We start from the raw sequence: 14,137 nt of genomic DNA on the forward strand, positions 1-14,137 counted from the left end.
AGTGGAATAAGATATGGTCCCCATGGAATGTGTATCGCGGTGAAATTTGTGACCCTCTGACAGAGGACGACCAGTTGGAATCGGATGATGAGGGGGGGTAGGTTGAGGGGTAGAAGGAGAGTAGGGACGTTATACAATTACACGTAGATGAAGGGATGTTGCCACCTTTCATGTAGGCCTGAACTCCTGACAACACATAGCAGCACGTACTGTCTTGGGACCTTTCATACAGCTAAATTGCACTACTATTTCTGATTGACCGCATTGCGATTTCCTGATTGTTATTTTTGTTAATTTCATAAAAAACAAAAAAAACAAAACCTTAACTGATTTGCAACATGATATTGATTGTATACCTTTCACCCGACCGTATGATACACCTTTTCCTTCGCAGCATGAATATAACATGGACTTACTATATACATGACTTCCAATGCTCATTCATTAGCAGACGGCCCTTTGGGTTGTAGGCAAACTGCTGTGTAAATTTGTAAAGGTATAATAAAGGTTTTGAAAAAAACCAAAAAAAAAAAAACAAAGGAACACCAGAAGGGTGTTCAGCTAAAAAAGGCAAAGCAGTGCAGATGAAAACCCTCTTCTGATGGGTCGTAAACTGCATTGGGATGTGCTACGCATTGTCCTAACAGCAGCCTCCAAGAGGACTGTGTGCTGATGCTACTAGGGACAACGCTGCTACTATTGCATTAGCACACTGCAGCTATGTGGGCGTCCTTCCACATGTTGACAAAGACCTATTGCCTGGACAGTCAGGTTCACTGAGAAGGTTATTTGCCTGCTCGGTCCTACGGAATTTATGTTTTGAGTCCTTTCACTGAGTCATCTCCAACAAGGAGAAGAGGCAGAATAGGCGAAGGCACACCAGGACTCATGAAGATCTTTCCAGCGGGTGAGTTATGCTGAAATTGCCGAATATAGAGACGGATGGTAAGGCTAGCAAAGGGATATCAGCCGGTAGGGCAATCCCCAGCCCGGGAGCTCTAGCAAAGAGCTCCTACTTGGCAGCCACACGGGCAGCTTGACTCCCGATGATGGAGGGAGCGCTTGGACACACTGGCGAAGCGGGACACATTGATTGAATCTGTGGAGACGTGAGCGAGAATATTTAAAGGAAAGATGCCAGGTGGGCACATTACCTCAGGGACATGTTGGCTGGGTTAGAGAGCATCTGGGTGCGAGCGAGCTTTTTAGCAGAATCAGAACGCAGGCGGGGATATGTTTGCAGAGATAGGGCGCGCGGGCCAGGTCAGAGAGAGACCGGTTAGCAAGATGAGCGTCGGGTGCATGTTAGCACATAGAGGGGTGTTAGCAGGGGTGCACGGGCGGGAGGAGGCAGGTCTCCGCGAACAGATGGTGGCGGATACCTTATCAGGAACAGGAGACCGAGTGATACACTGGAGAGATCGTCTTAGCATTAACAGAGGACAGAAGAGCTCGGGAGCAGGATCGTATAGAGCGGGCATGTGGCAGAAGGGGACAGGTTAGCAGGGTCATCATCCTATCCACGTGGGTCCGTGACACGTGAGCAGAGTGACCCGCGCTGCGAAAGCCCGACGCTAAAACAACTCTCTTTGTTGTTTGTTTCACAGGGTCACCTGATGCCTGAAGGGGAGGTGTGTGGCATCTGTTAGATAAGGGCTGGCACGAGGAGTAGCTGAAGAGGCGCTGTGGGTGCATCCATGGTGGGCCAGAGGCCAGTCTCGCAGCCCCGTCCTTTTCAGACTGGGGGGCATGTTTTTGACTGTTGTTTACATCCTTTGATGTTTTTAGGTCTTCGCCAGCTCGACTGCGCATGTGCACAGTCTTTCGTAGGCGGAGACCTAAAAACATCAAAGAATGTAGACAGAAAGTCAAAAACACGCCCCCCAATCTGAAAAGGACGGGGCTTAGATCGAAAGAAGAACGTCACTAGGACCTCTTCACCAATGGCTGGCCACCGTTTAGGAGGCCAGCCAATGGAGAAGAGGGGCGGGGCTTAACCTCGCTAGTGATGTTCACTCTACCACATTAAGTCTCGCCAGCGAGACTGCACATGTGCGCAGCCTTTCGGAGGCCGAGATCTAAAAAAGTTATACTTAATGCTTTGGGTGGTCCTGTTCAGAAGATGAGGAATCTGCGGCTAGAACTCTCAATCTGAAAAAGAAGTTACTTACCTTCGGTAACTCTCTTTCTGGTAGGGGCTCTATCTAGCTGCAGATTCCTCACAGACACTTCCTTCCTCCCCATTTTGTGATTGGACTCTACCCATTAAAAATATCCAAAGTCTAGGAATCTACATGCTTGTCACAACCAAAATGCCCTTTTGACTCTGCGTTTAGGGGCTATGGACAGCCTCAAAAGTAACGTACAGCATCACGCAGGCATGTCGCTTCCGAGCGTAATAGTGTCAGTGCAGAGCCGCACAATGGGGTACTGCTGAAAAGTTTCTGAATCTAGTCTGACACCTTGCGAATAGTCAAAAGATGGGAAACTGGGGCAATAAAGAGTCTCTACCAGAAAGAGCGTTACCAAGGGTAAGTAACTTGTTCATCTCTACCCTTGAGATACTCCTTTCAGCCAAAAAGTGCAATTGTGCGAGGCTCAGTCGCTATGTGTGGTGGGGGTGTATCTTTACTGCTGTGTTACTAGATCCAGCCCTGAGCCATGAGATATTCCATTCACGCCTGAAAGATAGGAGCGCGACCCTTGAGACAGTGCATCCACCACTGATGGCTCAGCCTTTGGGAGTCATCATTCAGCACCAAATGTGAGTGTTTCTTCCTTTAAGGCATTTCTTTCAGTTCTAGCAGTGAGAGGTTCACCTGCTCCTGAGGGTTAGGGGCTTCTCTGTTAGGATACTTCATCCAGCATTGAAGGTGAGTGTCTCTATCTTTGAGGCCCTCCCTTCAGTCCGGTAAGCAAGAGGCTCAAATACTAAGATACTCCATCCGCACAGATCGTGAGTGCTCAAGCCATTAAGAGATATATTGGGAGGAGTGTAGTCCATCGGGCACTTATGGTGGGAAATCTGTGTTTTGGAGGGTCCATCTGGTGTTTAGATTTCGGTTCTCATTGCTCTGAAGTTGTCTAATTGATTATGAAGTTGTCGCTGCATTTGTGGTTAGTGGCCCAAGAAGTCAATCCAGTGCTCACTGTCAGTATTTCAGTGCTTGGAAGAGTACATCAAGTGTTTAGATTCAGTGTCTCGCTGCTTGACTTGCTCTATCCAGTATTCCCAGTTTCAGCATGGTCACCATGTTCATAGGTTGAGGGTTTCAGGGTTTCGGTCACTCAAACAAGTGCGTCAAGTTGGGATGTCACTGTACTGAGGCCGATCCAGCTCTTAACGTATGGTAACAATGCTTGGAGCATTCTATCCAGTGTTTGAAGTTGGGGGTCTAAATGTGTGAAATTAAACATCGGTTTTTCAGGTTGAGTGTGTCTGTATTTGGGATAGGTCATTCAGCATTTGGTATGGGACCTTATTACTTGGGACAGCCCAAGCAATGCTAAAGACTAAAGACAGCAACTACTAAGTATGAGATAGTTCTTTTGGTTGTTCCGTTGTCAGGGACAACGTTTCAGGTCTCTGAGTAAGGTATAGTCTTTTAGTGTTTAGAAGTGTTATAGTCAACCCTTCCCTACATGCTCTCACATTGTTGTTCTTGTTGTAGGTGACAATCAGTGACCTCAGGATGCGCCAACTACCCCATGACTTCCTCTCTGGAGAGCCTCACTGTACGCCTTGCTTTACAGCTGTAGCACAGACCACGGCAGACCTTCTGTGCAGACTTCACAGGCTCAACAGCTGGGCACCTGCCATTAACTCTTACATCCTGTCACAACTCCAGCTAGTTCCACTCTATCTGGAGCCACAGAAAGAGGACTCAGAGTCACTTGAACACAAGACACCAGATGGGCCTCAACCATCAGCATCCCAACTCACATTGCTCTTCTCGCGAGTGTGGCCTGTGTTGGCCGTGATGGGTGGCATCGACAGCGGCCTACGCGTGGGAAGCCTTTGTGTTCACAGACCCAGTGGTCGAAAAGCCATGCTCTTGGGAGTCCTCCAGAAGGACAGCAAGATGGGGAAAGTGCAATGGGAAGATGGTGAAGCAGCAGTCAGGTAAAGGACCACCACCAACTCAGTGCTTTTGCAGGCCTTCACCAGGGCAATTCTTGCTCTGTAGGCATAGTATGGGGGATGGGGTGATCTAGCAGTGTATTCATCTCTTGATTTAATACTTTGACCAGAAATCTTAGGATTTTACATTATGGTAAAAGTGTAAATCAGACCCTAATTGTGCTTTTTCAGTTGTTCGTGGCCTGATTGAAGATTTGACAATGTTGCAGCTCCTTCCTTCATGGTTATGTCATCATAAGACATTGGACTGCTGGTTTTCTCTAGGCCCTGAATCTCTTTATATTTCAGTTGGATTCCTAGTATTTTTCCCCAGTGACCTGATGTGGCTGGTTTATTGTTTTACTGCAAGGAGGTACAGCAACCAAAGTTGCGGTGCTGCATTGCACAAAGGGAACAAAGCATCACAGACCCATGTTTATTAGATCAGCCTGCTGCCGCTCTCAAGCCCTGTTCTGGTGCACAAATAGGCATCTAGGCACTATGCAGTCAAGAATATAATTCCCTTTGGATTCACTTATCTTTCAGATCAATCACTCCATGTATTCTCTACACACATATCAAACACAGTCTTAAAGGAGCCATGAATTCCACAGGGTAAGGAAACACTTATAAATCCAGTTTAGTAAAACTATTCAGTTATACAGTGCTTTCCATTAAGTTCCATGTGGAAATATATTAAAAACCCGACATAAAATGTTAAAAAGTGAAAAAGCATCCAATGTACAAAAGGGGAGAAACAACACAAAGGCAATTACATTTGTCATAAAAAGGTTAATTTGTAAAAAAGCATCAAGACATCACACGGCAGTTGACAATTTCCTATCAAAATGTGATTCCATATCATACAAATTTAACAACGACAAAGTGTTGACGCGTTTCGGTGCGTTGACATGAATAAGACCACCTTCTTCAGGACATTAATCATATATATTCCTCTCTTTACACATTCATAGATGCCTGTATGCAGAACATGAACATAAAAAAGAGGACAAACCATTTATATTCCATCTTACAATACAGAAACGCATTATACTTATGTAAACAAGTTTTTATGCAATAATTAAATTCATGTAGATAAGTATTTCACTATCACTGAACCCACATACTTCCCTCAAGACTGGGGGTATTTTTTTTCAAAAATTCACAGCACCCTCTCATCCCCAGTTGAAAAGATATCACCATGTGTACCCAAATGTTTCACACACCTAACCCTCTCAGTTATTCAATGATCTTCACTCAGGTAGCACGCAACAATACATTGCTCTAAATATGAATGACTCACCAATAAGGATCACTTAGTTAGATAAGCCCTTAATGTTTCATGAAACACAAGTAAAGGCTGAGCTCTGTACATAAACAAATAGAGGGGAAAATAGGACACAAATATGAATCCATTATCAATGGGTCCCACAGATAGTCCGAACATAATCCATCAGATATTGTTAATAGGCGAATACCTCCTAAATGTGGTCTCCCTTTTCAATCAGGTCACTCAGTCACTTAAGGTACATTTCTATAACTCAAATTCATAGGTGGGCTTGTTATACTCCACCTGTCCTTCAAAACAAACACAGTATTATGGCAGAGGGTCCCTGGAGGCAACAAACCAAAGTTTGTTATTAACAAAATAATCATCATTTCTTGATAAAAGCTTTATGTGGTCATTTATTATCAAGATACCTGCAAAGGACGACCTTGAATGTAGCCCCGTTCAGGGAGTTAAAAAACATCTCTCTGTAGTTTTGATTGCGCCAGGGATGCTGAATCTGCACCCGTCCCCGTCTCTAGAAAATTGATAAAATAAATGTTTAAGACCTATCCTCCCAAGTACTAACACGTTTCTACCTCCGACGGTGTCCATTGTTCATTCCTACCGTCAGGTCTTTATTATTGAGACTCGTCTCAGACTGCGGGTGAAGCCACCATCTCAGGCCCCGGTCGGACAGGAGAGGTTCTTTGACGACAAGCTGCATATGTCCTGACGGTGAGAATAAACAATGGAAAGGTTTCTACAGAGAAAATAATATCTTTCCAGCATGAAATACCTTTTGCACTGGAAAGTAGATATGCCTTAGCACAAACCTTTAGTAAGTCTGGCTTCTATGTCACTTCTTAATAATATTCTCTCAGTGTGATTGGCAGATGCCAGCTTTAACTGGCACAGTGTGCTTCAGCTGACATCTGACTGCCAGGAAGGGACATGCAGCCTGCATCGGGCATTGGCTTCATGAGGAGTCCAAGAAAGAGTGAGACTGATATTCCGGAAGCAGGTAGTATGAGTGCAGTGATGCTTCATAGCCACCTCTGATGATGTCCTTTTAAAAGCGGAGCTGCAATCTTTTAAAAGGATGTGAGCTGCTTTCTGGATAGTCTGTTTGGCGTGATATGAAGTTGTAGGGAGCTGGCTCTGTATATACCATATTGAAGTGAGGTATAGTGTGCACGGAGTCCAGTGGAACCCCAAAGGGAGGCAGAGGGAAAGTTAGATAGAACCTCACTCTCTATTTGTGGTAGAGTGGTCGAGCAGTAAGGCAGTATCAGAAGACAGTGGTAAGCATTTGTTGTAGACACTCAGTCAGCAGATGAAGTCACACACACAAAGACTGAACTTCAGACAAATAGTTTTTTTATAAAAGTATGGGCTGGACTGTTCCCATGAGGCACGGGTCAAGACTGATTTGCATATGGCTGGGTCCAAACTGAAATAGCATGGTGAGCAAAGGAATGATGGACGTTGTTCTGCATTCTGTCCATCAAGTGTTCTTTTTGCATTTGTCACCCCGAGTGGGACGGGTATGCTCAGACGTGAGTCTCCATGCAACTGGAATAAAGCTATCCTGGCTGATGAGAGGTGAAACCCCGAAACCGGACCTAGGATGCTTGTTTCCAGTCCAGGGAGGACCGGGCTTGGGAGTTTGGACTGGACAGTTCCCATGAGGCACGGGGTCAAGACTGATTTGCATATGGCTGGGTTCAAACTGGATTAGCATGGTGAGCAAAAAAACGATGGATTTAGGCCCAGATCTCTGTATGAGTTTGGATGGTTTTGTTTGTGTATGGATGAATATTTCTCTTTTGTAATGTTTCTCACTCAGGGGTTATTTGCTTAAATATGTATTGCATTTACTCTTAAATTTCATGTAGGAATCTTTGTTTATTTGCATGTATATTTATATAAAATTAGTTTTATAAAAAAAGGAGAAAAAAGCAATAACTTTTTTGATACATATATTCTCAATGTTAAAAAAGAAGTTAAATAAATAACTATGCTAAAATCAAATGTATCTCATTAATCTTGGTGATGCTATTACATTGTTGTTAAGCCCATGCTGAATTTAGCCCTATATTTATGAAAGTAATATAGGTCACAAGGGAGTTCTTTGTTGCGTGCTGGGGTGAATCTATGACATTTCTTTCTGCATTCTGTCCATCAATTGTTCTTTTTGGATACTGCACTGGGACATTTCTTGTAAACAGGTAAGTAAAAGTGTTTTTGTTGGTTAGGACAATTTCTTTAGGTTTTCCAACTTCCCACTTTGAAACTTTTCATAGAAAAAGTCAATGTTATCCTATAGAGGAAAATAGTGTTATCGATTTAAAGGTAAGTTCTTTGTTTTGGGAGTTGGTGATCTGGAGTTAGACTCCTTGCTCCCCGAGGGTCAAGGATGCACTCTTGTTACACCCTCAGCGGCGCTAGGGCGGCCAGGTACAGGGTGCTGAGTCCCAATGTTATCCAATGGGGGATAGGGGTTCTCCGGTTGGTGGCTGCTGACGAGCAGGCCACTGGGTTTTGAGAGCAAAGCTCCTGAACTTAAGCTCAGGGAAAATGGGTGTTTAGGCCAGCACAAAAGATGCACCCTCAGCGGCACTGGGGCGGCCAGGAACAGAGTGATGTTTTGGCGTTGGAAGCCCTATAGCTTTAAATGGCGAGTCTCCAGTTTGCAAAAGCACTGCAGGCTTAAAGGCGAAGGTCTTCTGGGTGCGACTACCACTTGGAGAGGTAAATTGGGAGCTTGGGGGTTGGTACGATACCGTTGGTTGGGGCACCCAAGGCCATGGGACGTCCGGTGCATGGGTGCCTTTTAGAGTCGGATCTTCTTACCAGTCCCTGGTCGCGGTTGGGGGGGCCTTTCAGTTTGAGGCTGCAGGCGTCAGCTGGAGGCTTAAGGCAGGTTAGGGGTCATTGGATCTTGGGTCAGGATTGCCGGGAGGGACCTCCTCTTGTTGCTGGGCCACTGAAACCTGGGCCCTTGAGTGTCAGGTGCAGAGTGGTGCAGACCTGCGGATCCTTGCAGAAGTTGAGTCTGTTGTTTGAACAAATCCGGTGTTCACAGGAGACAGAGTCTTTGGGATTGAAGGCATGCAGGTCCTCTGGGTTTGTCAAGGGTGCTGGCCGCAGGACACACTGGGATTTTGCAGGAGCAGGTTCAAGGTGGGGACAGGCTTATAGGGCTGGGGCCAAGTGAGTGGGTATCCTCCTCTTGTTAGCTTCGGCATGGCTGTACAGTCCTTCTTCTTCTTTTCATCTTGCAGGTTCTCGTCTTAGGACACAAGGATCAGGGGTGCCCCTAAATACTAGATATAGGGGTGTTACAGGTAGGTAAAATGGTTGGGCCCAATGGGTCCTTTCCCTGGGGTGGGTACACTCCCTTTATGCCACCCTCCAGTGAGAGGGGGGAATAAGACTTGCCCTGGTTGGCTGAGACCCCCGTCTGCAAGATGGTGGGGACTGAGAATTGGGCTCCCCCACCTGAGGTGTGGAGTTGGCAGAGTTGGGCACACCTCTCTTCCTCACTTGTTTTTCCCGACGGTTCTCCCTCATAAAGTGGGGTTCAGACCCAGCGGGTACCAGTTGCTGAAATCAGCAAGTGGCCTGGGTAAGCTAACAAAGGCGGCAAGCCTTTGAATCTTCCCCTTCGTGGACCCTGCCCATCCTGGGGGAGGAGGCTTGGCACCTCGTCCCAGAATGTGCATTGTTTCAGGCCCCTGAGAGCAGCAGGCTCTTGACCTAGGGGTCCAGAAACATGTCTGGTGGTGGCAACTGAAAGCAGCCACTCCGCCTGGGCACTAGTGGTAGGTCGTTTTTCAGGGGGCATCTCTATGATGCCCTATGTGTGCATTTTCAATGAAATCCCACACTGGCATCAGTTTGGGTTTAATGTGCTGAGAAGTTTGATACCAAGCTTCTCATGTTTCAGTGTAGCCATCATGGTTCTGTGGAGTTCGTAATGACAAACTACCAGCACCATATACTCTTAATGGCAGGACTGCACTTACAATGTCTAAGAATGGACTTAGACAATGTAGTGGTACAGGGCTGATGCACCTGTACCCTCACCACTGGCATAGGGCACCCAGCTAGATGGGTGACTGATTTATGCCAGGACAGTGGGTTGTAAGCATGGCACACAGAGATGTATGCCATGTCGACTCTTCACTTTGTTCTGCACCAGGCCACGCAGCCTGCAAAGGCAGTGTGTGAATGTCAGGGTACAGGACCTCTAAAGGTGGCACAATAAGTGCTGCAGCCCTTACGGGCCTTTCTTGGTCATAGTGTCCTGGGTACCTGGGATACCATTTACCAGGAGCCGCCCTGTGGCCAGAGATGCCAGTTGTGTGGTAAATATTTGATTTACCGTCCTAATTTCTATGCAGGTAATTACTTAATCAATAATAACTCAATCGGAAAGAAAGAGGCAGAGTCCGTGGTGTTAGAGTTCTTAGGGGTTTTATTCCTTAAAAAGGAATGGTACCAGACCGGATATCATGTTCCTACCACCACTGGGGTGTAGGAAGGGATAGAGCAATATTTTATTGACAATACATAGCTTATATACTTAAGTCACATTATAGAAACCAATACAGTAGGCGTAACAGCTGAGAGAAACAAGATAAAACACACACGTGGTAGTGATACGTAATTAGAAGGCGTGAACTAGGCGTGAACATAGAGGTGTGTGCTAGAAACGTCACAGGTAGGTGTCACAAGTGGGCGGCAACAAAGCAGAATCTTGTAATGTCAGCAGAAATCTGAGGCCTGGATGCGCGCGCAGCTGCATGACGTGTGATTGACGTGAAACCGGAGGGTGCAGGGGACTTGACATTTACACTGGCGGAAAGAGACAGAAGTCTGGCATGTCAGATCAACTCGTACTCTATCATATCTGGTATCTGATGTTTAGGAACTATATTATCTAGAAGGAAAAGGTCTCTGGGGCATAAGCTATTCTATACTGACTGCGAGTGCGTGTATAAGCACCTAAGTGTCTGCATGAGATGCGAGGGGCATGGGCCTACCATGGTAACAGAGGCTATGAATTACTTGCACGGAGACAGTGAGGCCGGGCCCTTTTGCTCTGCAGCTGGGGGAATGTTTACTTAAACTAGTAGGCAGGAATGCATTTTCGAGGAGCGGAACAGATAATTCGAAGGTTGAATTCAGTCTTGGCAGGCAGCAGGCTGAGCTAAGCGCCGTTAGCCGCACAGGGAGTAAGGCAGAGGTCACGGGTACAGAGACAGCCTGGGCTGAGGCTTTCGGAGTCAGAAAGCAGGAAAAAGGCTCGATGGCAGAATTCAGGGCCTACTTCGCCAGAGCTGAAAAACGTGTAAAGTACACCACAAAAAGACGTTGGCATAGCATACTTAGAAACGGAATATTCAACCCATTCAGGGTGGGTCTGAAAGAGGACATGTTAACGTTGGACGCAAATGTATTTGCGTCTTCATAGCTGGCACAGGAGGGAAGTTACATGCACTTTAAGCTGGTACATGGAGACGGTGGGGTACACGTTAGGGAACATTACTTGACCATAAAATTTATATTTCCTCAGTTGGGTTTAGGCTTGAATGCAGTTTTAGGGAAAGAACATAGGCCCTGGGTACCTGATTAGCAGGAGCCCAGGGCACACTCAGTCAAAGAGCATCAGCAATTCAGAAAAAAGTGGGGGCAACCAAGCAGAAAGATGGCACTTTCTCACAGAAGTTCCTCATTAAGATTTTCTACATAAGGCCTTTAGGAATTGAACACCTCTTGTAAGGACAGTTCTCTGGAGCCCGGGGTACTTAGTGGAAATGGGGCATTTATATGTGAAGATTGAAGAATCTCTTGACCAACTTCATGCACAAGGAAGCTAGGTGGCTCCTTTATTGGCTTTGACTTCCAGGGATCTCCGTGTTTGAAATTGTCCAGTAAAGGTAGCGATGGGTTCTCAGGGCCTCAAACAGTCAGAACATAACAAGGTCTAACAGACACGGCTTAATGGGTGTGTAGGGATAGACACTCAGATGGGCAAGACTTACCTTTACTTTAGATTATATTGAAAAGTATAATTTGATGCCGCAGTTATTAGAGTTCTACCTGTATAGAGGGACAGTCTGATTTTTCTTGTTTTCAGTTACCCTGCGAATGGGCCATGGGAACACAGGCATGTTTCTTTCCGGGCTAGGTGCACTGCCTGATGTTTGTGATCCGTTCAGAGTGCGCTAGAGAAGGTGTCAGAATGCAGGAGGACATCAGCGTAGGAGTGGAGCGCATCATTATGTGTAGGTGATATCAAATGTTCGTGCCCTTCTAGTGTTCCAACCTGATCCTATCAGTGGAGTGAAGACAGAGTTCTCCTCTCATCCATAAAGGTGTTTGTTGATCTTATTGAGAAATTATAATGACTTGGCCCAAACGCTTCACAACTCTCTGGGGTGTTTAGGACACAGTTTGGAGTCACTTCTGATTTACTAAGCCAGGCTGGGTGTGTCATCCATCCTTGCAGATAGGTTTTTTAATTTTATTTTATTTAAGAAGTTTTATATAGCGCTAGCAGACCGGAAGGTATCGTAGCGCTTTACAACAAGTATAGAGCAGTGCAAAAGACAGCAAATATAGTACAGTCAGCGAGACGTTCAGGATATGAGTCAGAGTAAAGATGGCCATCTGCATCGAGAAGAGAGTAAAGGCGCTTTGAACACTCTAAGCGGTTCCTATGTGTTCGATAGGGAGCATTTGAGGAAAAGGATTTTGAGTTGGCTTTTGAATTTCGGGAAGTAAGGAATAGTTCTGATGTGGGGGGGATAGAGTTCCATATTTTGGGAGCATTTCCGGCAAAGGACCTGGCCAATGTTTTTTGTTTTCGTGCTTTGAACGGAATAAGAAGTAGGGTGTTAGAGCTTCTGAGAGTCCTGTTCTGACCTGCTTTTCTGAGTTTGGCTGCCAGATATTCTGGTTTGCCTGTGTGAAGGGCTTTATGGGTGAGGCAGGCTGTTCTAAAGTTCGCCCGCATTTCTATAGGTAGCCACTTGAGTTCTTTTAGTGCTGGAGAAATGTGATCGAATTTCTTTATTCCAGTGACTATTCTGGCTGCCGCATTGAGGGTTGTTTTCATAGGAGCAAGGTGAGTTTTGGGTATTCCCGAGAGGATTGCATTTCCATAGTCCAGCCGTGACAAAACCAATGCTTGGGAGGCTTGTTTGAGATCTTTGGATGGAATGAAAGGTTTAATTTTGTTTAGAAGTTTCCGGTTGAGGAAGGCACTCTTGGCTGAAATCTTGATGTGTTTGGTCAAATCAAGTTTAGAGTCAAACGTGATGCCTAATGATTTGACGGAGTCAGCCAAGGAAAGGTTTCCATTGAGTGCATCAATTTCTTTTAGCCATTCGTTCATTTGTGGGTTCTCTTCTTTGTTCGAGATAAGAAGTAACTCAGTTTTGTCCGGGTTGAGTTTTAAATGGTTACTTGACAGCCAACGTTGGACCTCCTTTAGTGTTTCATTAAGTCTATGGATATCTTTAGAAGAGGAAATTTCTAGGTAGAGTTGTATATCATCAGCGTAGAGGTCGAAGGGCATGTTGGCTTTCCTGAGTAGGGTGGTGAGGGGTTCCATGCAGATGTTAAAGAGTTGGGGGGAGAGCACTGAGCCTTGGGGTACTCCCCTTATGTCTGGGTGGAGGTCGGATTCGGAGCTTCTGATTTTGATTCTTTGTGAGCGATTGTTTAAGACTGAGGAGAACCAGTTAAGGACCACGTCGTTGAGTCCAGCCCTTCCTTCCAGAGCTTTGAGGAGAAGAATGTGATCGACCGTGTCAAACGCCGGCGATAGGTCTAGGAGAATGAGGAGGGAACAATAGTCTGAGTCCAGAGAATTAAGTAGGTCATCAATTACTTTGAGGATTGCAGTTTCTGTAATGCACCCTTTCCTGAATCCCGATTGATGTGAGTCTAGGAGACTGGTATTGTGGATTTTGGAGAGAAGGGGAAGGTTAGAGACAGGTCTAAAGTTGTTTAAGTCTTTTTTGTCCAGGCCAGGTTTTTTTAGTATTGGGGTGACTTGTCCCACTTTCAAACAGTCTGGGACTTCTCCAGTTTTTAGGGAGCTGTTTATAATCCTGCACCACAGTGGGGCAAGGGAGAGTTTCAGTTTTTTGGTGAGTTGAGCAGGGAGGGGGTCGAGGGTGTGAGAAGAAGGTTTGGAGGTGGCGATAAGTTTGACTATCACTTCTTCAAGAATGGGCTGAAACAGTGATCAGGGTTTAGTAGAGGGAGGGAGGGCGCTGTCAAGCACCCCATCTTGTTTGCTGTGGGGGGGAGGGAGGGAGTGGTTGGTGGCCATGGAGTGATCGATCTTGGAGATCTTATCATCAAAGAAGTTGGCAAAGTTGTTGCATCGTTCTTTGGAGGCCAGCTTCCGGGGAAGTATCTGGTTTGGATGTTTGCTGTCGAATGATACTGAAAAGTTCCTTAGGTATATTTTTTGCGGTCTCCAGAGCGGAGCAGAAGAACATAGATTTTTTGTTCTTGATGTGGTTATTATATTTCTTCCAGATAGTTCTGAGTTAGGCAGGTTCCTCCAGCGTCTTTCTGCGGCTCTAAGTTGTTTCCTTTCTTTATTAGTGTCTGAGTCGAACCAGGATCTGGATGGGGTGGTTCGCTTTTTTTTTAGTTTCAAGGATGCAAGTTGGTCAAGAAGGGTTCCCAAATTCGCGTTATAGAGCGAGGTGAGGTCGTTT

At 45.8% G+C, this 14,137-nt stretch overlaps 1 protein-coding gene across 1 annotated transcript in view; it reads left to right on the forward strand.

The window, feature by feature from the left end:
- Positions 1-14,137, forward strand: part of LOC147725878 (putative E3 ubiquitin-protein ligase HERC1) — a 1,064,842-nt gene that overhangs the window by 473,045 nt on the left and 577,660 nt on the right. The window contains exon 32 of the mRNA XM_086963380.1: positions 3,672-4,123. Coding sequence (XP_086819506.1) covers positions 3,672-4,123 — 452 coding nt within the window. The remainder of the gene's footprint in view (positions 1-3,671; positions 4,124-14,137) is intronic.

Source organism: Lissotriton vulgaris, chromosome 3_1 (genome assembly GCF_964263255.1).
Source record: "Lissotriton vulgaris chromosome 3_1, aLisVul1.2, whole genome shotgun sequence".
In the NCBI taxonomy this organism is placed as follows: Eukaryota; Metazoa; Chordata; class Amphibia; order Caudata; family Salamandridae; genus Lissotriton; species Lissotriton vulgaris.